The sequence below is a fragment of the Macrobrachium rosenbergii genome, chromosome 39 (assembly GCF_040412425.1).
Source record: "Macrobrachium rosenbergii isolate ZJJX-2024 chromosome 39, ASM4041242v1, whole genome shotgun sequence".
Classification (NCBI taxonomy): domain Eukaryota; kingdom Metazoa; phylum Arthropoda; class Malacostraca; order Decapoda; family Palaemonidae; genus Macrobrachium; species Macrobrachium rosenbergii.
In genome coordinates, this window is record NC_089779.1 from 17,215,164 (window position 1) to 17,240,429 (window position 25,266).

Sequence of the window (25,266 nt, forward strand, 5' to 3'; positions counted from 1 at the left end):
AAGCTGTGTGTGATAATAATAATAATAATAATAATAATAATAATAATAATAATAATAATAATAATGATGATGATGATGATAATAATAGTAATATTATTATTATTATTATTGCTAATAATAATAATAATAATAATAATAATAATAATAATAATAATAATAATGATAATATTGTTATTATTGCCCAGCATTAGCATAAGTACAGTAGTTCTACTAAAACTTCTCTCTCTCTCTCTCTCTCTCTCTCTCTCTCTCTCTCTCTCTCTCTCTCTCTCTCTCTCTCTCTCTCGTCCCAGAGTTTAGGGAACATTTTCCGGTTCCTATCTAGTTTTATGTTCATTTTATAGCCACCTGAACGTAAAACTCACGTTTATGTGCAGGCTTGCCTGTAATCGAGTTGAACTAAATATAGTGGATCGCCCATTTGAGTGAGGGCTTGTGTATGGAGCCATTTGCATTTTAGGGGCAAAACGAATATACAAGTGAACGGCTGAAATGACCGTCTATGCATATTAACTTGAATATTTTCGCATATCTTGACTAATTGAGCTGAAAGTAACCTAAAGTCACAGAATCAAACTTACCTTACCTAAGTACCCCGTAGTGGGGGTAATGCCGTCAGTGAACCTCATGCGGTGTACTGTAGGCATTACTTAAGGTTCTTTGCAGCGTCCCTTCGGCACCTAGCTTCAAACCCTTTGATTCCTTTTGCTGTGCTTTCTTCCGTTTTACTTTCCACCCTCTTTTAATAATTGTTTCATAGTGCAACTGCGAGGTTTTCCTCCCGTTACACCTTTCAAACTTTCTACTCTCAATTTTTCTTTCAGCGCTGAATGACCTCATAGGTCCCAATGCTTGGCCTATGGCGTAAATTATATATTCTATTCTATTCTTACTTCATAAACCTAAAATCTATTTACCTTACATGATCTTACCTAAATGACTTACCCATTCTGGCGTTGTTTTACCAGATCTACCTCAGTTTATATTGTAAATTCAACCTTGCAAGAATTTCAGATATTGTCGTATTTTTAAATCAGTTTCTAAATAGTTATTGAGGCCGTATACTAAATGTGTCATTACTAGAGAGTAAAATATATGGGTAATGAGAAAATTACTTTTTATAGACCATCTGTATTGATTTCATAATTTCTTGATGGTTTAGGAAGTTGGAAATAATATCTTAAAAAATCATGAGAGTAAATGGAAGCATAGAAGATAAGCATTTTAAATTTAGATTTCACAAAGCTGAACAACAAAGAAAAGAATTAATTTCGTAAGTTGCCGAATGAAACGCTTGGCAATAAAGTGTCTCGATTAAAAATAATATTATAGAATAACTCAAAATATAGAAGATAAGCATTTTAATTAAGATTTCATAAAACTGAACAACGAAGGAAAAAGATTGGTTTCGTAAGTTGTCAAAGAAAAAGCTTGACAGTTTTAACAAAAAAACGAAGGAAAAATAAAATGTTTCGAGTCTTGGATTCGTAGAGGCCAGGACAGACAGACAGACAGACACCACAATCGAAGCCACTCACACAGACAAGAAACTGGTCCTTCAAGTACTCACTCCACTTGAGTCAAGTGCATTGTATTACCGCAACCAATGGACACCTGTCCCTAGAAGTTTGTTTATTTTTAAGAAGCAGAAATCTTGAGGGGATTCCTCATTTTCGTCGCGGCTTCCAGTCGCCCCCCACGCGGTGCACTGTAGGCATTACTTAAGGTTCTTCGCAGCGTCCCTTCCTTAGGCCCTTAGCTGCTTTAACTCCCTCTCATTCCTTTTACTGTACCTCCGTTCATATTCTCTTTCTTCCATCTTGATTTCTGCCCTCTCCTAAAAATTGTTTCATAGTGCAACTGCGAGGTTTTCCTCCTGTTACTCCTTTCAGACCTTTTTACTGTCAATTTCCGTTTCAGCGCTGAATGACCTCATAGGTCCCAGCGCTTGGCCATTGGCGTAGATTCTATATTCTCTTCTGTTCTGTTCCAGTCGCCGTCCCAGTCAATCCCACTGAGTCATAACTTATGAACATTATAATTATTAGCGCTTGGTATGTCCATGAGTTTTTACCACTGTTATTATCATTATTATTTCTGCTGTCATGTGAGTGTCGTTCTTTATCATTATTACTGTTATTCCACCTCAGAAGTATGTATCTTTATGTTATATAAATGTAAATTATATATATATATATATATATATATATATATATATATATATATATATATATATATATATATATATATGTGTGTGTGTGTGTGTGTGTGTGTGTATTATATTATATATTTTATATATATATATATATATATATATATATATATATATATACATAGGTTTAGCTCAGAAACGTAGTTACTTCAAGGTTAAAGCCCAGTAATTACTGTATAAAGGCTGCCACTGTGTGACGCAAACCTTTTGGGTGTCCTGTATATATACTCGTATGTATCTTTTACTGATGCTACGCCTCTCACAGGATGGTCGGTTTTGTGGGGGGCGTGGAAGGGGCCGTCCAATAAACTAGCCTCGTGAGTAACTGGGCGTTTCAACACTTCAAGGTGCCCTTAGGAACCCTCTTCCTTGAAAAGCTCCCGTGAATCCCCCTTGAGTAATTCATAAAATCGGTGGTCTGTTTTCACCTTAGAACGAGTCATGGTACAGCTGCTTCCTGTAACATCCCGAAAGGAATGAAGAGAGAGAGAGAGAGAGAGAGAGAGAGAGAGAGAGAGAGAGAGAGAGACCAAAGCTGTGATTTCGTAAACACTTGTAATGGACTTCCCCTGTCCAAGTACAAAGATCGCATTTGAATCGAGGAAGGCTTGCATATTCATGGATAATATATATTTTGTGATCGTTTTTATTGCTATTAACCACAACAGCAAAGAGAAAGCAAAGCAAAAGATTAAGAATAAAATACGTCTTCTGCGTATGCGAGCGTCTAGGTCTACCGCCGGTAGGCAGATATGCAACGGAACCTCCATGGACGACGTCGGCGTTCAAACCGCGTCAGTTCCGGAAGTTGAGACGCATTCCTTCACGCGCACGCGTCAACTCGGTTAATCAGAGGCATTCATCTAATCATCAACTCATCCAGGATTCTCTTGAGCCAATACCTCTTGTCAGAATCGCTTGTTTATGAGTCAAATTCAACGACCAGTGGAATTGTTTATGAGTTTGATTCAACGGTCGGTGGAATCACAACGAGCTGTTCGCGCAGGCGCTTGCACATGCGCATGCGTGCTGCCGGGTGATAGCCATGCAAACAAGTTCCCCCACGTAGGCGTTGTTTTGATACATCCGGGTCTGATGCGTTATTTATGGTTTTACGAAGACTGTTGATAAGGTTGAAGTGGTAGTAACGTTCCGGCACTTGGTCTTCAAGACCTAAATTTCATAACCAATCAATCAACGCATAAACTCTTCAATAGCAAAAATCTTGTCTCCTTCAGTTGTTCATTTCAGTACGAATCAAATTGATTGTTTATTTAATCATAACAGTCATCCAAGATCCAACTGGTTTCCCCTGACGCATCTTGACTGCATTCTTGGTTGAAGTATTTTTGTTTTTTCTTCCATTCAGACTGTCCTTTTCTCTCGTTTTATCTTTAACTTAAAGAGTTTGTTTTTGTTTGTAATTTTTTTTCCAAACAGGCAGAATTCAGACTTCAAATTCCTCTTGTTTCAGTACTCAGTCTCACCAAAATGTAATCTCTCTCTCTCTCTCTCTCTCTCTCTCTCTCTCTCTCTCTCTCTCTCTCTCTCTCTCTCTCTTAAAGAGGTGTGTGTGTGTCGTATCTTTTTCTTACATTCATCCAAAGCACCATAATCACATTGTTACCTTTCTTTGTCCAAATATCTGAGATTTTATGAGTTGGCCTATTTCCTCTAAGGATGATCACATTACCTGAGATTCAATACATTTCCTTTCTTTGACCTATCTGGTAGTACTCGGTCATTTCTGTGTTCGTCCCAGACACATCATATGTAGTCTCCGTTTATTATTTTCACTCCAAAAGGTGAAATAATTCTGTTTTCTATTCTTTTATGAACTGTAATACATCGGTTATTTTCTTACTTTATTCGTGGCCGCTTAAGCTCAGTATTTTTTTCCCGTAACCAATATTTCGTTTTGTATTTATCTACACATGTGAAACTTAAATCTTGCTGTTGTTATTTAACCAAACTGGAGTTGTTTCTTCCTATGCTCTTCACCTTTTATGTGCGCGGGAGATTTTAATCCATAGTACTAATCCGACATTTTTACAAAGAGATCTTACTAGAAACTTGTTTGGCATTTTAAACTGTAAATTATAAATTAGTCTTTTTTCGTGTCAGATGAAAATACCATTTTTTAGATTCCGTTCTTTACAAACAGCTGTCAAAATCTGCTTCTTTTCTCTTCTCCCACTTCCAAAAACAGCCGAGACTGGGGCGCCTGCTTGGAAGACGAGCCTCCCCAGGTGGAGTACACCTTTCCGGAACTTCCCCCAGGGGCCATGTACGATGCGGACCACCAGTGCCGCCTCAGCTTCGGGCAAGAGGCCACGCACTGCTCAGGGATCGAGGGCATCGAGAGAGTATGCCAGACTCTCTGGTGCCACTTGGACAACCGATGCATCACGCGGATGGAGCCGGCTGCCGAGGGGACGCAGTGTGGCGTCCACAAGGTAGAGTATCTCGAAGAGATTATGTGGCGTCCACAAGGTGGAGTATCTCGAAGAGATTATGATTATTCTCAGTTTTCATTGCAAGGTATTTTGTGTACAGACATTCCAGCCTTAGACGAGTTAGACTAAACCCCAAGAAAATGAAATTCAGTTGGAAATTATCTGGTTTCTCTCTGGTTTCTCCAGTGGTGCGTCATGGGACGTTGCGTCCCGATGGGCGAGAGACCAGCAGCCATCCACGGGAACTGGGGATCGTGGTCCAACTGGTCCGAATGTTCCAGGACCTGTGGAGCCGGGACGTCTTCCGCCATCAGGCACTGCGACAATCCTCCTCCCGCCAATGGTGGCAGGTACTGCACGGGTGATCGCAAGCGGTACCGCATTTGCAACACGCAGGTAAATAGATCAATTAACGCAGCGTTTAATAACTTAAAGTCATGTGATGAGCAAGATTCATGATGGATACACACATAAACGTGTCAGTGCACCTCACGCGGTGCACTGTAGGCACGACTTAAGGTTCTTAGCAGCGTCCCTTCGGCCCCTATCTGCAACTCCTTTCATTCCTTTTCCTTTACCCCCGTTCATATTCTCTTTCTTCCATCTTACTTTCCACCCTCTCCTTACAGTTGTTTCATAGTGCAACTGCGAGGTTTTCCTCTTGTTACACCTTTCAAACCTTTTTGCTGTCAATTTACGTTTCAGCGCTGAATAACCTCATAGGTTCCAGAGCTTGGCCTTTGGTCTAAACTCTATATTATGTTCCTATATATTATATTTAACGCTTTATTTCTTTCGTCTTGCAGGATTGTCCGGACAACGGCGTCAGTTTCAGAGCAGTACAATGTTCTGCCTACGATAAACAGTTGTACAAGGGCGCTCAACACACCTGGTTACCTGTCATGTTTGACCGTGAGTGTTGTACAGTTCACTTCAGGGATCCCCACCCCCCCCCTCTCTCTCTCTCTCTCTCTCTCTCTCTCTCTCTCTCTCTCTCTTGCACATTGTTATTAGAAGATTTTGTCAGTGATTCACTGAAGTCCCAAATCTTATTTATTACTTTTTCCACCGCCATTTTCTGCTCTCCATTTGTTGATAATTGGGATCATTATTTTTATTGATTGATTTATTGATTTATGGCTACTAAAAGTAGCTCTACCGCATCTAGGTCATCGACGCGGTTTTTTTGTTTTTTATTTTTTGTTTATAGGTCAACTGAATTTTCTGTTTTATGTAAAGGTAGCTGAATTTTTTTTAAGCTTTTCTCCTGTTCTCACTTTGTTTAATCCTCTGGGTATATTATATATAATTGTGTTAAAAAGGTAATTGCTAACTATTTTAACTTTTTGTTAAATCTCACCTGCATTTAATTTTATTTACCATGTTGTCTTCACAAATTGATAGCTTTTAGAAAACAACAATGTGTCAGGTTTAGTATACTCACACCTCTGCTGCATAGTATTTGCTGATATACATATATATATGTATATATATACTATATATATATTTATATATATTATATATATATAATATATATATATATAAATATATATATAATATATATATACAGTATATACTGTACCGTATATATATATATTATGAAATTCTCTCAAAATCAACGCGGTGTAGTGCTGTTTTCATATACGCACTTTATACGTGTATACTTTCATGTACTACATACATATACGCGCGTTTACGCCCATGTATGAGTATACACATACAAAGAATTATACGTCCGCTCACTACATCATTATTTATGGTATCAGATGCTCCGTGTCAGTTGGACTGCAAACCTGACAACGAGTTCTACAGCGTCAAGTTAGCAGACACAGTTCTGGACGGAACACCTTGCAAGCCAGGCACCAGGAACATGTGTATTCACGGCATGTGCAAGGTAGGTGGTTCAGTAGGCCGTTAGAGAGAACGGAAAACCGCCACGGATCGTGTTGAACGCCCGTCTGTTACGCTGACTTAATAGTCAGTAGGATCGGTTATTTCAACGTAGCAGACGGGCGTTTCATTCTTTCCACGTATTTTTTTTAATTGTTAAAATATGCCCAACAAGGGAGTGATTAGATTTTCAACTTAGATATTTTGATTTGTGCAAAAATTTCAGAACAGTGCCTTTTGTGTCGTGTATTTTGCTGCTTGAAGTGAATACCCAATTCTTTTAGCATGGTAATCTGTCAAACCTCCAATAACTTTCATTAATTAAAATATAAAGATATATATATGTGTATATAATATATATATATATATATATATATATATATATATATATATATATATATATATATATATATATATATATATATATATATAATTCAGATCAGCTAAACTATACATGACTTATTCCAAGTTTGTACAATCTCTTCTTCGTTTATAGTTTCATCGCTCTGGTGTTTTCCTAGAATAAATATGCCTGCACACTTATTGCTCTGCCCTTGCTAATAATGATTATGAATAAAATATCGCGAAATACACGGGTTAAGATACTCCATAATGCCCTAGTAATGTACGCCACAATTTCCTAGTGATATACGCAACAATTCCCGAGTAATATACGCAAAAACATGCGCCACAATTGCCGAGTAATATACGCCACAATTCCCTAGTAATATACGCCACAGTCTCTATTAATGTACGTCACAATTTCCCAGTAATATATGCCAAAGTTCCCTAGTAATATACGCCACAATTCCCTAGTAATATACACAACAGTTCCCTAGTAATATACACAACAATTCCCTAGTAATACACACAACAATTCCTGAGTAATATACACGACAATTCCATAGAAATATACGCCACTATTTCCTAGTAATATATACAACAGTTCCCGAGTAATATACGCAAAAATTCCTTTGTAATATGTGCAAAAATTCCTTTGCAATATGCGTCATAATTCCCGAGTAATATACGCTACGATTCCCTAGTAATATACGCCATTCCCTAGTAACATACGCAACAATTCCGTGGTAATATACGCCAGTTTCCCACAATTTCCTAGTAGTATACACCACAATTCCCTAATAATATACGCAACAGTTCCCTATTAATGTACGCCAAAATTCTCTCTCCTCTACCCCGAACGAGCAGCGCGTCACTTGCGACTGGACTATAGAGGGTAGCGCCCAGGCCGACCGATGCGGCGTTTGCCACGGCGACGGCACCCAGTGCATCACCCACAGGGGCGTCTTCAACGTCACCCAGGGGTCAGGTTACGTCCCCGTCTTCACCTTCCCCCTGAACGCGACGAACGTCAGGGTGCAGGAGATCGACGACGCCGCTAACTATATGTCCGTTAGGGACAACAAGACCGGGAAGTCTTTCCTTAATGGCAACTGGTAAGGAACATTTTTAGTTTCTGAAGTAGCCATAATTCCTTTCTTTATAACTCCTTTCCTTATAATTCCTTTCCGTGTAGTAGTTGGTCACGCACAAACAAGATGTTAAGACAAAAGGGAAAGGTTTCTTAATATTTACTGTTCTGTACATTACTATAACATAGACTTCAGCACGTTCAAAAACAGTTTATGACGTAGCCATAGCTATGTGTAATTCCTCTCTGTGTAATTCCTTTTCATGTAGTTCCTTTTCATATAATTCCTTTCCATGTAATTCCTTTCCATATAATTCCGTTCCATGCAATTCCTTTCCACAATTCTTTTCCATGTAATTCCTTTCCATATAATAATTCCTTTCCGTGTAAGTCCTTTCCATATAATTCCTCTCCATGTAATTCCTTTCTACGTAATTCCTTTCCACGTAATTCCTTTCCATATAATAGTTAGCCATGCACAAACAAGGTGTCAAGACAAAAACAGACGATCCAGGTATAAATAAGGAGAAGTCTCTTTTTGTTAGTTTTGTTTTACTTTATTCTCGACTTCACATCAAAGTATTAAATGCGAATTCATTCATAAAAAACAGGATCATTCAGTGGTCTGGCGAATACCACGCGGAAGGGGACATGATGTACTACAGCAGAGAAGGAGAGACCGAAGAATTGTATCTCCCAGGACCACTGAGCAGGTCTCTGACAGTTTACGTAAGTCCCGTATTCATTCAGACCTTTCTTAAGAAGTGGATTTGTGATGTTCTGATATATCTGAAGTTTTTCTTTTCCTTTCTGGTAATAAGGGAGGAAATTTTTGAATAATATTGTCGTTATGAGGCAACTTACGAGCTAATGACTAACATATGTTTTAGTGCTAATGGCCGAAAAAAGGGTTACGTGTCAAAGAAAAGCTAATGATCTAATTGATCCCCTGACAATATCTGATGGCATAAGGCCAGTTTAACCTAATCGACGATGCATTTATTCGGCCAAAAATCAGAACTGTTTTCAAGCTTTTGATTACAACGTTTCCTGGTGTTTATAGCTTGTGGATATTTGGTCGTAGAGTTGCATTACAACTTGTCAGTCCGTGTCCCTTTCATTCATAACAAAAATCTCCGTTGCACAGCTTCTGTTCCAAACGGAAAATCCAGGTTTGGAATGGGAATACACCCTGCCCCACGAGAATGTCACATACACGCCCGAGTTCAAGTGGGAGCATTCTGATTGGTCCGTTTGCTCTGTTACTTGTGGAGGTGGAAAGCAGGTATGTTGAATGATTGAGTAGATGGCAAGAAGGTAAGTTAGTGGTATGTGGAATATTTTGTTGTTTAGGCTGTGGTTGTAAGGCTACTGTCCTATGGCTTATTCAGTCTTGAAAAATGTTAAAATGTTTAGTTACTTATAAAAGGTCGTAAGGAAATGCTATAATGTAAATGAACAGATCCTATAGTTCTTCCAGTTATTCAGATTATGGTCATGTTATTTTACTGACATTTTCCTTCGTCTTTGCTTTGTTTCATATGCTAACATTACAATGTTAATACGATTTTAACGGCAATACTGGAAATATCATTCCCATTAAATAATTACCCCTCTGTCTACATCTACTTCGGTTCCAGGTGTCAAAAGTTCAGTGCATGGAAAAAGAAGCGGGTTTAGTTGAAGATAAGTATTGCATTAATCAAACTCGACCGGAGGATCGATCTCGCGTGTGTAATACCCACGCGTGCCCAGCCTGGTGGTGGTCCGGCCCATGGCAGCCGTGCTCTGTGACTTGTGGCGAGGACGGGACGAGGAGGCGCACTGTAATCTGTGTGAGATCGTTTGGTCCTACTGAACAGATGGCGTTGCTGGATTCAGACTGCGACGACAGCGCCAAGCCTCACGAGTTGGAGATGTGTGGGCTGCTTCCCTCTTGCCCAGAGTACCAGGACTGGAGCGTTGGCCCGTGGACTCAGGTAGGTGTCACATTCTGTAGTAAATGTACTTTTTTTACTGATATGAATGTTTTACCTTAAAGATATTAACGATATTAGGTAAGAAGTACTTGGTAGCGTCTTACTCTTGTGTCCCCTTCAAAGAATGGTAACCTTTAGTGATCTTTTGGTGATTTCACCTCTGGAGGAAATTATACTTGTCAAAGTTTTTCATCATATAGCAAGATAAAGAGATGTTGTAAGATAACGGCACCTGACTAGTACCTGTATACTTAGTATGACATTTTTGTTAGCGTAGTTACTTGTTTTACCTGTAGGAGGGCAGTACCATCAGTGCACCTCACGTGGTGCACTGAAGGCATTACTTAAGGTTCTTTGTTGCGTGCCTTCGGCCCCTAGCTGTAACCCCTTTCATGCTTTTACCTGTATCTCCATTCATATTACCTTTCTTCAGTTTTACTTTCAACTCGTTTCTAACAATTGCTTCACAGTGCAACTGTTACACCTTAAAACCTTGTTGCTCTCAATTTTCCTTTCATTGCTGAATGACCTCATAGGTCCCAATGCTTGGCCTTTGCCCTAAATTTTATATTCCAGTTCTTTACTTACTTGTTTTAACAAAGTTCTTAAACACTGGCACAGGCTTGTTCACTTGACCCTTGTGATTATGAAGAGAGGGATGTCAAATGTGTAGCTACAGGGAACGACTGTGATCCCTCAACAAGACCTGCTGATCGGCGACAGTGTGGGAATATTACTTGCGGTTACTGGGATGTTGGAGAGTGGTCAAAGGTAAATACCTATAGTGTTTAACAGAAGGTAAATGAGTTTTGAATTGCCTCTTGTGTATCCTGACATGTGGTAATGTTTGTCTTGTATTCTGCTGAAATATTCCTAATGTTGAGCTTTTCTTAACCAGTGTTCTGCAGTCTGTGGGGAAGGGGCTCAGTTCCGACGAGTATCTTGTATTGGTGGACTGGCCTGTAGAGAGAGGGATGAACCTGTAAGTTTCCAGAACTGTACAGGAGAATGCTTGGAAGAGGAAACAGTGCTTGAAGTTGAGTCAGAAAGCACAACTATTCCAGTACCTGCTACAGTTACATCTACAGTTTTAATACCTACAACTGTTCCCTCAACGAATCCAACTCCAGTTTTCACTCAGTTGGGATTGACAATAACTCCATCAAATCAGTCAGAGTTTACTCCTTCCATTGATTCTGAAGATACCACCCAAGCTCCTGTATCCAGTATTGGAACACTACCTACAATATCTACTACTACCAAGAGCACTATCACTGATGCAGAGGCTGTGGAGACTGTTATTTTAACAACCTCTCCACCTTCAGTCACTCAAACGGCTATCGTGTCAAATGAAACAGCTATTACAACAACAGAACAAGCGATGACTATTCCAGCTATCAGTGAAGAAAGGGAAGAAGATATAACAGGACCAACTGTTATCCCAACGACTTTCAAAGTAGACAATACAACTCATGTAGATCATGAAACTCAATCTGAAGAGATTGATTATGAAAATGATACAAAAAATATCACTGTTGATGATGAAACTACTTTAAGCGAAGGTTATGGACTTGATGAAGCTGATCCTTCGAGCACTATACCAGTTGAAACTGAATCTTCAGGTAAAGACTCTAATGCAAGTGTGGTGAATAGCACAAAAACCAGTGAACCAGCATCAGAAAACTCAAGTACAATTGAAACACTACCAACAGACAGCATTCCATCTGAATTTGAAAATGAAGTGGATGTTGATTCAGTTCCTGGAGAAGTGGACCTCGAGAAGATGGTCTCTGATGAACCAGGTAAGGCATCTCCAACAGTAAAGATGAATGAAGAAGGTGAAAAACTAGCTGAGGAACAAGAGTCAAAACTAGCTGAGGAACAAGAGTCATCCGCAGAGGAGATGAAACCAGAATCGGTTGATGAAGAGACAGAGATACTTCCTGAGAAACAGGAAACTGTTGTAGAACCTCAAGAGACTATTCCTGAGGAGCTAGAAACTATTTTAGAGGAAGAAGAGACTAACTCTGAGGAACAAGAACAAGAGACTGACGTACTAGAACCACTTCCTACGGAGCAGGAAACAGTAGTGGAAGATAACTCCCTAGTGAATGAGTCTTCAACGGAAGATTCAGAGGAAGAGCGACCTTCAGGAATCATTGAAGACAAAATTAATATGGAAGACTTTGAAGTTATAGAGGTTATTGAAGTTAAAGCAGAAGGCAAAAGGAAGAAAGACAAGAAGAAGGTCCTTATTCACACTGGTGAAGAGGCAGTGAATGTGTTGTACGACTTGGCTGAAGAGCAAGCAGCCAAGAGAATATCAACTACACCAACGCCTAAAGAGCAAGGACCACTATACACTTGGCTTGTTGGAGAATGGTCCGAGGTAATAATTATTGTCAGTTATTTATAATTATTGTTTATCTGTATCTGAAGGTTTTGTGATAACCATGATTTGAATATTTGAATAAATTAGACTTTTGGAAATTATATAAAGTAATTGTTTTTCCTACATGGGAAAACATGACTTAATAGTACAATGATTATTTGTATAGAGTTCTACCAGTTATACAATACTGGTGCATTAGCTTCTCTTCATAGATTATAACAGAAACTTTTAGCATGCTATTACATTTTGTGCTCAAGGAGCAGCAAGTTAAAGCAGGTTCTTACAGTTACAGGTTGATTGCAATAATTATTTACTTGTGTTGTTTGTGCTATCCAGTCCAAATTCACTTGTCTGTGCGGTTGTTTCAAAAATTTTGACTGAAAATAGCAATGATTTTTTTTATCATAAATTGTTCTTATATTAGTAAATTCTTCATAAAAACAAATTAGTCCTAACTTCAGCCCTGTAGACATCACAAATGATTTCCCACAACAGTGCACAGCAGAGTGCGGAGGTGGTGTGCAGAGCCGTAATGTCTATTGCCTTGAAGAAGTTGCTGGTTCTCCTGTTGACCAGAAGTTCTGCCAGGAAGAGATGCCTGATCTTGTCCAGTCTTGCAATGAAGTAAGTAATGAAAGGGTACACCTGTAATTGTAATGAAAGGGTACACCTATAATTGAGAGTAGCATTTTCATTAAGGCAGCACCAGTGTTACTATTCCAATTTTTCCAAGGATGGTACCTTGCATTGAGGGTGCATTTGAAGTCGTATAATTATATTGTAACTAAGGCAGTATTTGATATTATGCCTGTATATTTATAAGAGTACCCAGTATTGTTTTAACATCTGAGAGCTCTAGCAGTATTGTGCTTTGAGATTACAGTCCTCTGAGCAACTTCATGTACTCAGTCCTCAAAAAATTTTGAAAAATTTGCTATTGTCTTAGAAGACCTGTCACCCAAAATCCTCAGTTTTGTCATTTATCCTTAGCTGGAGTGTGGAGAATGGGTGGTTGGAGAATGGGAGGAATGTTCTGCCGAGTGTGACCTGGGGGAAAGGCAGAGATCCGTTACTTGTCCAGCGGACAGACTGTGTCACAGCCACTCGCAGCCACCGGAGGTCGAGCCATGCAACCTAAAACCTTGTGCTGAGTGGGTGGAAGGGCCTTGGAGTCTGTGTACAAGGTCAGTGCAGTAGAGTCAGTAGAGCTTAGTACTTCTAGTGTTTATAGAACACTCAAATATCAGATAGAATTTGCTGGTTAGAAGGCATTTCATGAGTATTTAAGTGTAAATGAACAAGAATAGAATTAAAGTTTTGTCATTTAATTTAATGGTAACATTGTATTACCTGACTAGGTCATGCGGTGGAGGCTACCAGATTCGCCATGTTAAGTGCGTCGATACGAGGACACAAGAGCCTGCCCGGACTTGTCCCAGGGAGACGAAGCCAAAACACAAGATGTCATGTCACAATCAGCGCTGTCCGAAGAAGGAGAGAGGTGAGTGTATATATATGTATATGTATATGTACAGATAGAGAGATAGAGAGATAGAGATATAGATAGATAGAGAGATAGTTATATATCACATACATTACCACAGGTGAAAAAAATAAGTAACAAGGTGCACTGTAGGCCCTGACCGGTTTCGACTATATTCCCGAGCCATGAACAGAGGGCTGATACATGGTGTTAGAAATCATAAGATATATACTCCAGGTATATATATATATATATATATATATATATATATATATATATATATATATATATGTGTGTGTGTGTGTGTGTGTGTGTGTGTGTGTGTGTGTGTGTGTGTGTGTGTATTCACTTAAGAGAGAGAGAGCGAAATAAAATCAGAGACGTGTGTGTTTATCCACATGCGTCTATGCCTTCTTATGTGGTTGTGCATACAGAGAGAGAGAGAGAGAGAGAGAGAGAGAGAGAGAGAGAGAGAGAGAGAGAGAGAGAGAGATGGACGTGTATTTGTGTGCAGGCATTTTTTTTAAGGTGGCAGACTAGACGGAACAATAAGAGATCGTAACGACCTCTAGACGTAGAAGGTGACAGTAGAAAGAACAGAAGAAGAAGAGATGATGAAGGAAAGGAAGAGAAAAGATTAGATCGTGACCTCAGTGGAAGAGAATGGATACTCACTTGTGTATGTTGTCAAGTAAGTGTTCCATTTCTCTCTCTCTCTCTCTCTCTCTCTCTCTCTCTCTCTCTCTCTCTCTTGTACATTCTGTGTTTGTCCGGTACCTTTTTGCCTGTTAATAACACATAGACACTGTATGTATATATGTATGTATGTATGTATGTATGTATGTATGTATATATATATATAAAGAAATAAGTTAGCTTCTCATTATTCATCTGAATACCAGACAAGGACTTAAGCATCTTTCTTTTAGCTATCTAGTCCAGATAGAAGTCTCACGCTTCCTCAGGCAGCTAAAAAAAAAAAAAATCTGTTTTGTGGTATCAAGGAGAAAGAGAAAACGCCTCCCAACCCACCCCAGCAGACGTAAAAAATCTGAGGCAGCTAAAAAAAGCTGCCAGAAATATTATTATTTGTTTTGTGGCATTAAGAAGAAGAAGAAGAAAACGTCTGCCAGTATCCCAGCAGACGATAAGAAACAAAAGCCTGTGTGATTAACTCCTTCTTCTTCTCGTTTCTTCCAACAGGCCAGCAGAAGCGGTGCCGGGACCACATGGACACCAAACTGTGCAAGCGTCTGAAGCACATGTGCAGCACCAACTTCTTCAGAATCAAGTGCTGCCGGACCTGCTTCAAAAAGCACTTGCTAGCGCAGACCGTCGAGGGGAAATAACAGTAGTGATTTTAACTTAATTCGGTGTACATAGGAACATTATTAAAATAAAAAATAACAAGAATTCTAAGACGTCCATTAGATTAAATGAAGGTATTTAAATGCTCGGAGGGAGAAGAAGAAGAAGAAAAAGAAGAAACAGCAGCGCGATCGAAAGAAATCTTTGATTCGTCGAGAATGGAAATCTCAGGATTTTTTTCATCATTTAACTTGTATTTTTTTCTTAATTACCATTCGCTCGTGTCTTCGAGTTATCGCAAAGAGTTCAAAAAAAGCTATTTACCGTTCGTATGATATATAGTTCTATGATGCTTAGCGACGTTTGATAATGGATTGTATTTTAGTATGATTTGCTAAAGACTAGGTATATATGTAGTTAACATCTTGGGTGTTAATGAAATACATTATTTTTTATTGATTTTATCGTTTATCAGTTATAAAATCCAAGTGTCTACTGACGTGTACCTTATTCTACTCTGTCCTCTTCTTGTTGATATCGCGAAGAGGGCATAAAGTGTATTTGATGTTGATAGACCCAGTCAGCTGAATATTTGACCAGACAGGCGCAAAGAGACACAGAATATGAGGAAATTCTTTTTCATAAGAAGGCTTAGTATATCTACAAAGCCTTCAGTTTTAAAAGACTCATTTGATTACCATTGGTCTCTCCAGAGAACTGGATTGGCGCTGCGAGCGAAAAAGTAGAAAGGAAGGAGAAGAGTAGAGAAGAAGGAATATCTTCTTAGTGAAATTTGAAGAAGTTCCTCATCGTTTGATGAACCAGTTAGTCATAAAGAGGAGGTGGTAAGAGAATGCCTTGTCTGTTGTCTCTCATAAAAAAAAAAACAGCGATAAAACTCTGTTCGTTCGTTCTTCTGTCGTCACGAAAGTGACTCGCAAAACAAATCCGTTGTCCAGATGTGTGAACGACTGTCCATGTTTCAGTATTTATTAATGGTTCGGCGTAAATTCGCTCGCGTCTCTTCGTCACATCTGCAGTGACGAGTGAATTCGAGGGCTCCACTCTCTCTCTCTCTGTTCCGTGTCGTTTCAGAGGAATCGTAACGAGTCGGATTTATGAGGCAGAGGACACTTACGACGAACCTGCCGAAAATCGCCAAAACAACTCCCGGAGGAACCGCATCGGTTACGAAAGTCATTCGCGAATAAGAGTCATAGAAAGTAACGCATGTCAAAGGCATTATATAACGATAGGTATTATTATTTTTTTTTTTCGTAGAGAAAGCTTTTCTGCATGCTTCAAAAACATGTCTAGAGATCTCAGCTTTTGGGGGGGAAATGCAAAGTCGTTCAGTCGTTCGGTTCAGGTGCTGACGCTGTTCAAGGAATGCACAGGTTGGGAATTCAAGTAAGAAAAAGGAAAGGCATGTAAGATTGCCAGCTGATTTTTGGTTATGTAGATGTGGGCATCGGTACCCTGAGTGTGTATTCTGAACCTTTGGTTAGGTGGGCTGAAGAAAGGGAATCGTCTGAACAGTACTGAAGCGAAGATTTGGAAGCCATACGTCTAGACTCTAGATTGTCGTAGCTGAATACTAAATCCGAACGTAGAAAGACTTGATGATGATTGTTGTCATTTAACAATAGAGTATAAAATAAGCTTTAAGAATTACCGGTGAAAGTCTTGCCTGTGCCTATATAGTCGGTCATTACTTGCATTAGTATCTAGAGAATACCTGAATATTAGTACAAGTATCCCTTCCCCGGGGGGAATCCGGAGGCCAAGTGTACACACCGTTATTCCTGGATGGATTTTGATTTTTATACTTTGTACCAAACCTGTGTCTGTTGAATAGTGAAGAGGAACACACGGTTAGTAATGAAGGCTCTAGCGGTCGGTATGGCGAGGGCAAGGTGGTTGGGGGCGGTGTGGAAAAAATATTAGCTACGGTACAGTTGGTTTATCGTACTACCGTTGTCATTCCACAGGTACCCATGGTTAGCAGTGCACGTAGTGGTTAACTTCTCACCATTATCACCAGTACAGAACTGCCTTCCATGCCATTTATGACAATTGGGAATGAATGTGCCCCTCGTCACATGAAAGGTACGAAATTGTGCAACAAGTGTTAGCATTGACTCGACTAGTTACGGGTCAGTTTTTCATTGTTTCAAAAGTACAGCAAGAACGAAGCAGACTCTGGTTGTAAAACATCATCATTTTTAAACGTTTCAGACTCTGAAAATGTGAATGAACCAAATATATCTCAAATCAACGTTTCGTTGTTTCATTGTCCACTTCAGTTTTACGAGAGTAATTGCTTGCTGTGAAACGGCCCTAAGTAATCATTACGGAGCGGTTTTCGTCCAGGTATTGATTTTATTTATTACTTGTGAACATTTTCTTATGATTACCGAAATTCTTTGTTAAGTATTTCATTCTAAAACTGCGGGAGAGAATATATATATACGTTCTAAAGCTGCCGGCCAGGTAGGGAGTAACCGTTAACAGCGGCAGTCAGTCACTCAAACCACGGAACTGAAACGCTACAAGCATGACGTTTGAGGAATTCTACGCAAATGGCGGCAGTAGTGTTTGTATTTCCAGTGCCGAAGGTGTAGTGCTTCTCTCCTGAAGGTGTATTGTCCTACGAGAGGAGCTGCTGAGGAGAGAAAAGTTCATTACGAGGGTAAAGGTTCTTTGGAGCTCGGAAGTATGGTAAGTCTCAGAGACAAGGTGGCGGCAAATTATTGTTGTTGTTTGCTTATAAATGTAGCCTTGTTTATAGTACCGATGCAAGATATTGCCATGACTGACGGATTTTTTATTTATCTTGAGGACTTGTGTAAAAAAAGTGTTTATATATATATATATGCAAAGATAATGATTCGTTGTAATGTATATAATAGATATACTGTATACTATTGAAAATATTCGTTTTGATTAGTAGTTAGTTCATCATTCAGGAAAAACGTTAACAACGTCCATATTCTGCCTTTGGGTCGTATGATTATTTTACCTGTATAAGGGAAAGTTTAGTGTCCGGTAATCTAGTGCACTCCCGGATTGGACCTCTGTATTCTTGCATATACAGCATGACTTTTCTACCTGACACCTGATTTTCGTTTTTCAATAATGCATTGTGGCAGTACGGTTGAATGGTGAATGTTATTTTAATCATAATGACACGAGATTTCTTGGTGTATTTATATTTTAAACCAGTATCGTGTTCCAGAGTTTAATACATTGTCTTACAATGTGTTTTAGTGGGTTTTGAACAATTCTAGCGTTCATTTTGTTAGGAAATTTGTAGTTTTAGAGATACTGGGCGTCTCTTATATCCTTGGAGATCACAGTGGGAAACCGTAATTTTGAGTCGGGGAAAACACAAAACGAGTAACAGGCAGGGTTATACTGTATTCTGACCTAACCTAGCTTACGAATCGTGTCCTTAGTTAGCCAGGGTACTTGGACCCCCCGCCCCCCATGAACTCCTTCCCCCATAATAATGCAGAAATGCTGTGCGCACACCGTTCTGCTATGCACGATGTCACGTTGGGAGACCCAGAAGCTGGGGTAAAGGCACCTGGCCAAGTTAGATCATGGCACTAAACTGCACTTTTGCCAACCCCCCTACCTAACCTAACCTAGGGCACTGGAAATTAAAGTAATAGCAGAGTGCCAACCTAACCTGACCTAATAATGTATCCTAGGGTGCCAGGTCATTTCCTGGCTAGGGGCTTTGTCCCCCCCTGGACCCCATCCCCCTCACGTCTAACATAACCTAGGTCGCCAGGTCCTTATTACATAGTGCATGGTGTCTTTTCTGAATGGTTTCAAAAAAGTTTGCCTAGTCTGGGTGATAGCTTATGAAGCCAGGGACATTGACCATCCCTAGATGTTCAGAGAAACTTTTCACGGTAATTCTAAGCCGGCTGTCCGCGGTGAGCTAGGCTATAGCAGTTGACGTTTTCCTCTGTTGTTTTACTTACTTTACAAGAAATTAAAGTAATATTTTGTCAGCCAGCTGTAACTAAACTGTAATTGACCTTTGACGACTACACGACGGTACCAACGGGTCCCCTGCACTGACCTATACAGTTCAAAGGTAAATTACAGTTTAGCTACAGCCGACCGGCAAAATATTACCTTAAACTCTTGTAAAGCAAATAAAATAACATAGAAAAACGTTAGTAAAGCAAGTAAAATAACAGAAAAACGTCAACTGCCATGGTTTAGCTCGACTGGACACTATTCGAAGCTTTCGGTCGCGCCGAAGAAATGTAAACGGTAAACAAAGTTTACAGTTTAGCTACAGCCGACCAGCAAAATATTACCATTTCTGCTTTCAGTTTGGGGTTGGCAGAACGGTGCTTCACGCCTTATCTGCATTTTGAAATATTCTTGGCAAGCTCGTATGTTCTGGCAGGCGGTAATGTTGCGCTGCGAGTGCTAGCAACAGGGGTTACAGAAAATGTAAAAAGAATATTACATTAAATTCTTGTAAAGCAAGTGAAATAACATAGGAAAACGTCAATTGCCACAGTCTAACTCACCACAGAACATCGGCTTAGAATACTACTGTATCTCGGTTGAAGGACTTGGAGGCTTCGAGCTCCCCTGTAAGACTGCGCATGCGTGATAGGGCTTGGAATTAGCAGTAGTATTAATACATAAAAAGTGCCTTTGAAAAGGCTCCCGTTGTTCATTTATTCGCCCTTTTTTTTACGCTTGTTTTTCATGTTCCTAATGACATATATAACAGGAAATACAACAATAAGGTCCCCAAACCTTTTCCCAAGTTATTTCCCCCACCCAAAACTCCAAATCCCCAATGGGTCCCCCCTTACCGTTAGCTATTCTCGAAAGTGTTTTACCCCACCCAAAACCCCCTAACGGGTCCCTTTTACCGTCGGCTACAGTTCTCAGTAATTTACAGCATAATTACAGCCGAGCGACAAAATATTACTTTAAATTCTTGTTCAGCAGGTAAAGTTCTATGGAAAAGCGTCAATTGCCATAGTCTAGCTCACCGCGGACAGCCGGCTTAGATCTGCCCTTTTCACTTTTACAAGTAATAAGATCAGGTGTATGACGGTGCCAAACTACTTCTACCTCATTCTACGTCAAGGACGTTACCCACGAGTCCTAGAACACTTCCTCCATAGGGCTTGTGGTGACTGTTCAGGAAGTGTAGTCCCCAAGTTCTTTTATACAAAAATTATCTTGCCTAAGGTACTCGAGTAACGTAAGGCTGGAGGTTGAATGGATGAGCCCTGGCCTCTCTCTCTCTCTCTCTCTCTCTCTCTCTCTCTCTCATATCCCCTTTTCTTTCCTTCCTTTGCAAGCAGTATTCAGGCTGCGTAAATGCTAATTTTATGCTTGACTCCGGTGCTAGTTGCCTTCAAGCTTTCTCTACCTCGTCTTGAGGGCAGCTGATCATTTCCTTGAATGAGAGTTCTGTAGGCATTACTTAAGGTTCTTTGTGGCGTCCCTTCGGCCCCTAGCTGCAACCCCTTAAATTCCTTTTACTGTACTTCCGTTCATAGTCTTTTTTTCCTCTATCTTGCTATCCACCCTCTCCTGACAATTGATTCATAGTGCAACTGCGAGGTTTTCCTCCTGTTACACCTTTGTAACCTTTCGACTCACAACTTTCTTTACAGTGCTGAATGACCTCATACGTCCCTCCGCTTGGCCCTTGGTCTAAACCCTATTTTCTATTCTAGAGTGAGAGTTCAGATAAACCTCACTTTCGCTCAGCGCCCTATCTGATTGTGGAGGAGGTTACAGGAATCCTTAGCCCACTTATCACGATCGTGACTGTGAGGTCGGTAACTCCTACTGGAGAAAAGACAAGGGTATGTAGATACCCAGGAACAAATACCAGATTTCTTGTGTATACAAGCCTGAGCCTTTTATCATAATCTCGCCACAGCCATCTCACATATTCCTTGATGCTGAAAAAAAAAAGTGCTTGCTTACATAGGGTGTGGGTTCCCCCATCCCCCCCCCCACACCGTCTTGACTCTAGTTAACTACTTTGCTACCAAGTTTAAACGACTGTTTCAAGCTCGTACTGAAGAATACTCTTAGGTAATATGTTCTGGTTTGCATACCCGGGGTATATACATCATCACCGTCTCCAGTGTCGTTTGATGCAAAGGGCCTCTGATTTTTTTTTTTTTTTTCGTCTGGTACGTGACCTTGGGCATGATGCAAGCCATGGTAGCTATGCCCAGATGGTACTGTGCACAGTTAACAAACTTGACAATTCGTCATGAAATGTTTTGACAGGTCTGCCATGTAGTTCATTGTAGGAACCACTCCAGATTAGAAGTAGCTTTATTGAAGTAATGTATATCTGTGTATGTATATATATATATATTATATATATATATATATATATATATATATATATATATATATATATATACTGTATATGTATTTTATGTATACATTAATTCATCATAATAGCTTGATCATTTACAAAGCACATTCCTACGCGCATATTAATACTACTGACTTAAGCGATGTCGTGAAAACCACGTTATACAAATCATCTTTTACCTGTTTCAAATCAAAAGCGTGAAGCGTGGGTGGGCGCTAAGTCTAGGATGGACGCGCATTCATCGGGTCGAAGCCGGGTTGAAGGCGGAATGGAAATGAGCGCGTACGTGGGTGGTTGAAGTCACGTCCAGATGCGTTTTCCTTTTTTTATATAGCCCCTCCCTCTCTCTCTCTCTCTCTCTCTCTCTCTCTCTCTCGTTCTTCATTGTCAGCAAGTTGCTCAGAGGCTAACGTTAATATACGTGATGTCGCGTTTGCATTGCTGTAGAGAAGGATAGTCTCCTCTCTCCTCTCTCTCTCTCTCTCTCTCTCTCTCTGTGAATATCAAGTATTTTCTCTCTCTCTCTGTGAAACCTTGAATGGCTGAAGTGCTTGGCTACATAACCAGATTTTTATAAGTCAGCTAAAATCATTCATTTTTTTTGTCTTTTTCCGAACGATAGAGTCGACGAGGAACTTTGGTTGCTTGAAAAAAGTTCCAAATAAAGCTTCTCAAATACCCAAATTCTCTCTCTCTCTCTCTCTCTCTCTCTCTCCGATGAGAGAGATTGGTTGCCTGAAGAAATTTCAGGCTAAGCTTTGTAGGTGTTAATGGAACAAACGCTCATATTTCAAGTAATTAAACTCTCTCTCTCTCTCTCTCTCTCTCTCTCTCTCTCTCAGAGCATTGCAGATTTCAGTAAACGGTTTACAGTCGCAATCCCCGTGGTGGCCGGAAGTGTATACATTAATAGGAAGCCAGGAGCACACTTGTTTGTTTTATCTCTGTGGTTACACTGCGCAGAGCTTGACGATTCGGCTCTCTCTCTCTCTCTCTCTCTCTCTCTCTCTCTCTCTCTCTCTCTTGTAAAGAAGAGTTTTACCAAATGAAATCATTAGAGAATGGAAAAATGTAAAAAAAAAAAATCTCCAAAGAGAAGTCATGAGTTAGGTCATCCTCACTTAAAAAAATCCATGAAACAACTTCCTGGTGAGGTAATCTCTCGGGAAGGAAATTCATGAGAGAAATTAGAGAGAGAGCTCTCAGCAGAAACTTCTCATCACGGAAAAAAAATAACTTGAGAGGAACTCTTTGAGAGAAAACTTCCACGGAAGAGAACTTCCTTAGAAGGAGAACTTCCCTTGACAAGTCTGTTCCCAAGAGAATTTCTTTCAAGTGAATAAACACCCTTGGAGTAACACCCCACCTACCCCCCCCCCCAAACCCTTGTAGATCTCCGGAAGGGAAAACAAATTTCTAAAGAGAATCTCTTAAAGAAAAAGTCTCCAAGTAGAACTTCTCGAAAAAAAAAAAAAACTCCTTGAGACTATTCAAGATCATCTGTGGCGCTAAAGCACTTACCCGTTATAGCCACTGACAATATGTGACATCACTGATAGCAATAACACTTCTTTAGCGCTTTTGTTTGTATTGGCTGGCTCTTGTCGACAGCGAAAGCTTCCGCTGTGTCTTGGCCTCCATCCTTGCAGGAGAGAGAGAGAGAGAGATGAATGAATTGACAAAAATTCCTTGACGTAATTAGCAGATCTGAGTAGTTTCACATACGGGTATGTTCTAGCGCTTGGCCTTGGGCCTAAATTTTATATTCTAGTTCAAGAATTACCTCGTCGAGGCCCTGCCGTTTTTATGGTATACATTTCGACAGAGAGCGAGAGAGAGAGAGAGAGAGGTAGAAAGCAATACCAATATTCAAACCTAGAACGACTTCACTAAAACTGATAGAGGAATATGTTATCCTCGGTCTAGTGCAGAGTTATTTTTGTGACAAAATCATTACGTGTTGACCCCTTACCGGGGTAGTGCCGTCTGTGCACCTCAATCGGTGCACTGTAAGCATTACTTGAGGTTCTTTGCAGCGTCCCTTATGTCCCTAGCTGCAACCCCTTTCATTCCTTTTACTGTACCTCTCCATTAATATTCTGTCTCCAGTCTTACTTTTTACCCTCTTCTAACAATTGTTTCATGGTGCAACTGCCAGGTTTTCCTCCTGTCAAACCTTTTAAACCTCTTACTCTCAATTTTCCTCGCAGCGCTAAATGACCTCACAGGTCCCAGCGCTTGGCCTACGGTCTAAATTGTATATGTATCCTATCTATCTGTTACATGTTGAGTCCAGTTCCCATCGCGTTCCTCCTTTATAAATCTCAAATTCTGAGAACTGTAGGAGAAGGGACACGACACCATGCAAGCAACATTTTCCTAGATATATCTCATTAGCTCGACACTCACTGAGGATTGTTATCCGAAAGGCGCCGCCTTTGGGAGTCGGATGGGGATAGGTCGGAGAGGTCGTGAGAAGTCTCGTTTTTTTGTCACGCTGCTTGGTGAGTGTACGTGCTTGTGACTCTCTCTCTCTCTCTCTCTCTCTCTCTCTCTCTCTATCTATGATATTTTTTGTGTTTTTTTTTTTAAATCTCTCTCTCTCTCTCTCTCTCTCTCTCTCTCTCTCTCTCTCTCTCTCTCTCTCTCTCTCATCGGTCTATGTTTACAAAAAAGGATGCATTTGTAGTTCGGGTGGCATCAATTTCTTCACAAAGACTTATTTTATCCGCGCAGAACATTTCCTTTCCTGCAAATTCCTTGAAAAAAAAAAATTATTCCTCCTCCCTTATGGGAACAGAACCTCTTTGTAGCACTCGAATAATATTGCCTTACAGAAGCGGTAATCAACAGATAACGTAAAAAAATTCCCTCGCATTGTCCTCAGTGGTGGCTGGGTTCAGAACAGGGAGCACGTCAAGAAGTTCCTTAAGGCATTCAGGTCATTTCGTCAATTGTCACTATTAAATAGGACGCGAAGGATATAATAACACAGGCAGGGGTTCCGAGCAAAGTGTTATCTTGTTGCTATTAAGGTGAGTGCTGATTATTAAGCCGCCTGTGGTTTGAGTGTTCTTGAAATTTTCGCGTTGAGTCGACAAGTTGGTTTCGGGCAACTCGTCCACGAGTCACTCGAGACATTTTTCGAGGGTACTTATGTCTGAATTCAGGGGAAGACCTGTTAAAAGAATTATATGAAAGATAATAAAGCCAAGTTTTATATGAAGGATAATAACGCAAAGTTTATGAAATGCAGTAGATGCAGGGCAAAAGAGCTTTAAATAACCTAACAGTCCTAACAGTCATGCTTTCATTCTATCTTTTAGTGATAACCCAGTACTTAAGTTAACACCTGTACACGCCTGGAATGCGAAATATATGCCGTGAACTGAGTCCCTTTAATAATTTGGTCTTTCTTTTCCAAATTTAAATTCATGTAAGGAATTCATCTTCATGTAGACCTAGCTACACAAACAGTAGAACCTTTGAAGGTAGGTGTGTATGTATACATAAAAACGTTTATGTAATTATCCTTATCTTAAAAGGGATAACTTGGAATTTAGCAGTAACAGAAACCTCATACCTATAAATGATTTATTCGTTAGCATTTGGAATACCAAATGCATTCGTATTGACTAGGTCTACTTGTTAATATATATTTTCCTTTAAGGTCAAGCATTCACAGAATATACTCCACTTGGAAAGACGAATATATATATA

At 39.9% G+C, this 25,266-nt stretch overlaps 1 protein-coding gene across 8 annotated transcripts in view; it reads left to right on the forward strand.

Annotated features, from left to right (window-relative positions):
• LOC136825789 (A disintegrin and metalloproteinase with thrombospondin motifs 6-like) overlaps window positions 1-17,432 on the forward strand; it is a 332,879-nt gene extending 315,447 nt beyond the window's left edge. For all 8 annotated transcript variants that reach the window (XM_067082692.1, XM_067082690.1, XM_067082687.1 and 5 more), the window contains exons 10-23: window positions 4,422-4,668; window positions 4,855-5,064; window positions 5,475-5,580; window positions 6,435-6,562; window positions 7,768-8,015; window positions 8,602-8,719; window positions 9,138-9,275; window positions 9,631-9,969; window positions 10,591-10,740; window positions 10,868-12,358; window positions 12,857-12,985; window positions 13,352-13,545; window positions 13,720-13,862; window positions 15,048-17,432. In XM_067082692.1, the coding sequence (XP_066938793.1) occupies window positions 4,422-4,668; window positions 4,855-5,064; window positions 5,475-5,580; window positions 6,435-6,562; window positions 7,768-8,015; window positions 8,602-8,719; window positions 9,138-9,275; window positions 9,631-9,969; window positions 10,591-10,740; window positions 10,868-12,358; window positions 12,857-12,985; window positions 13,352-13,545; window positions 13,720-13,862; window positions 15,048-15,193 (3,787 nt within the window). In that variant the 3' untranslated portion in view covers window positions 15,194-17,432. The remainder of the gene's footprint in view (window positions 1-4,421; window positions 4,669-4,854; window positions 5,065-5,474; window positions 5,581-6,434; window positions 6,563-7,767; window positions 8,016-8,601; window positions 8,720-9,137; window positions 9,276-9,630; window positions 9,970-10,590; window positions 10,741-10,867; window positions 12,359-12,856; window positions 12,986-13,351; window positions 13,546-13,719; window positions 13,863-15,047) is intronic.
• The last annotated feature ends 7,834 nt before the right edge of the window (window positions 17,433-25,266 follow it).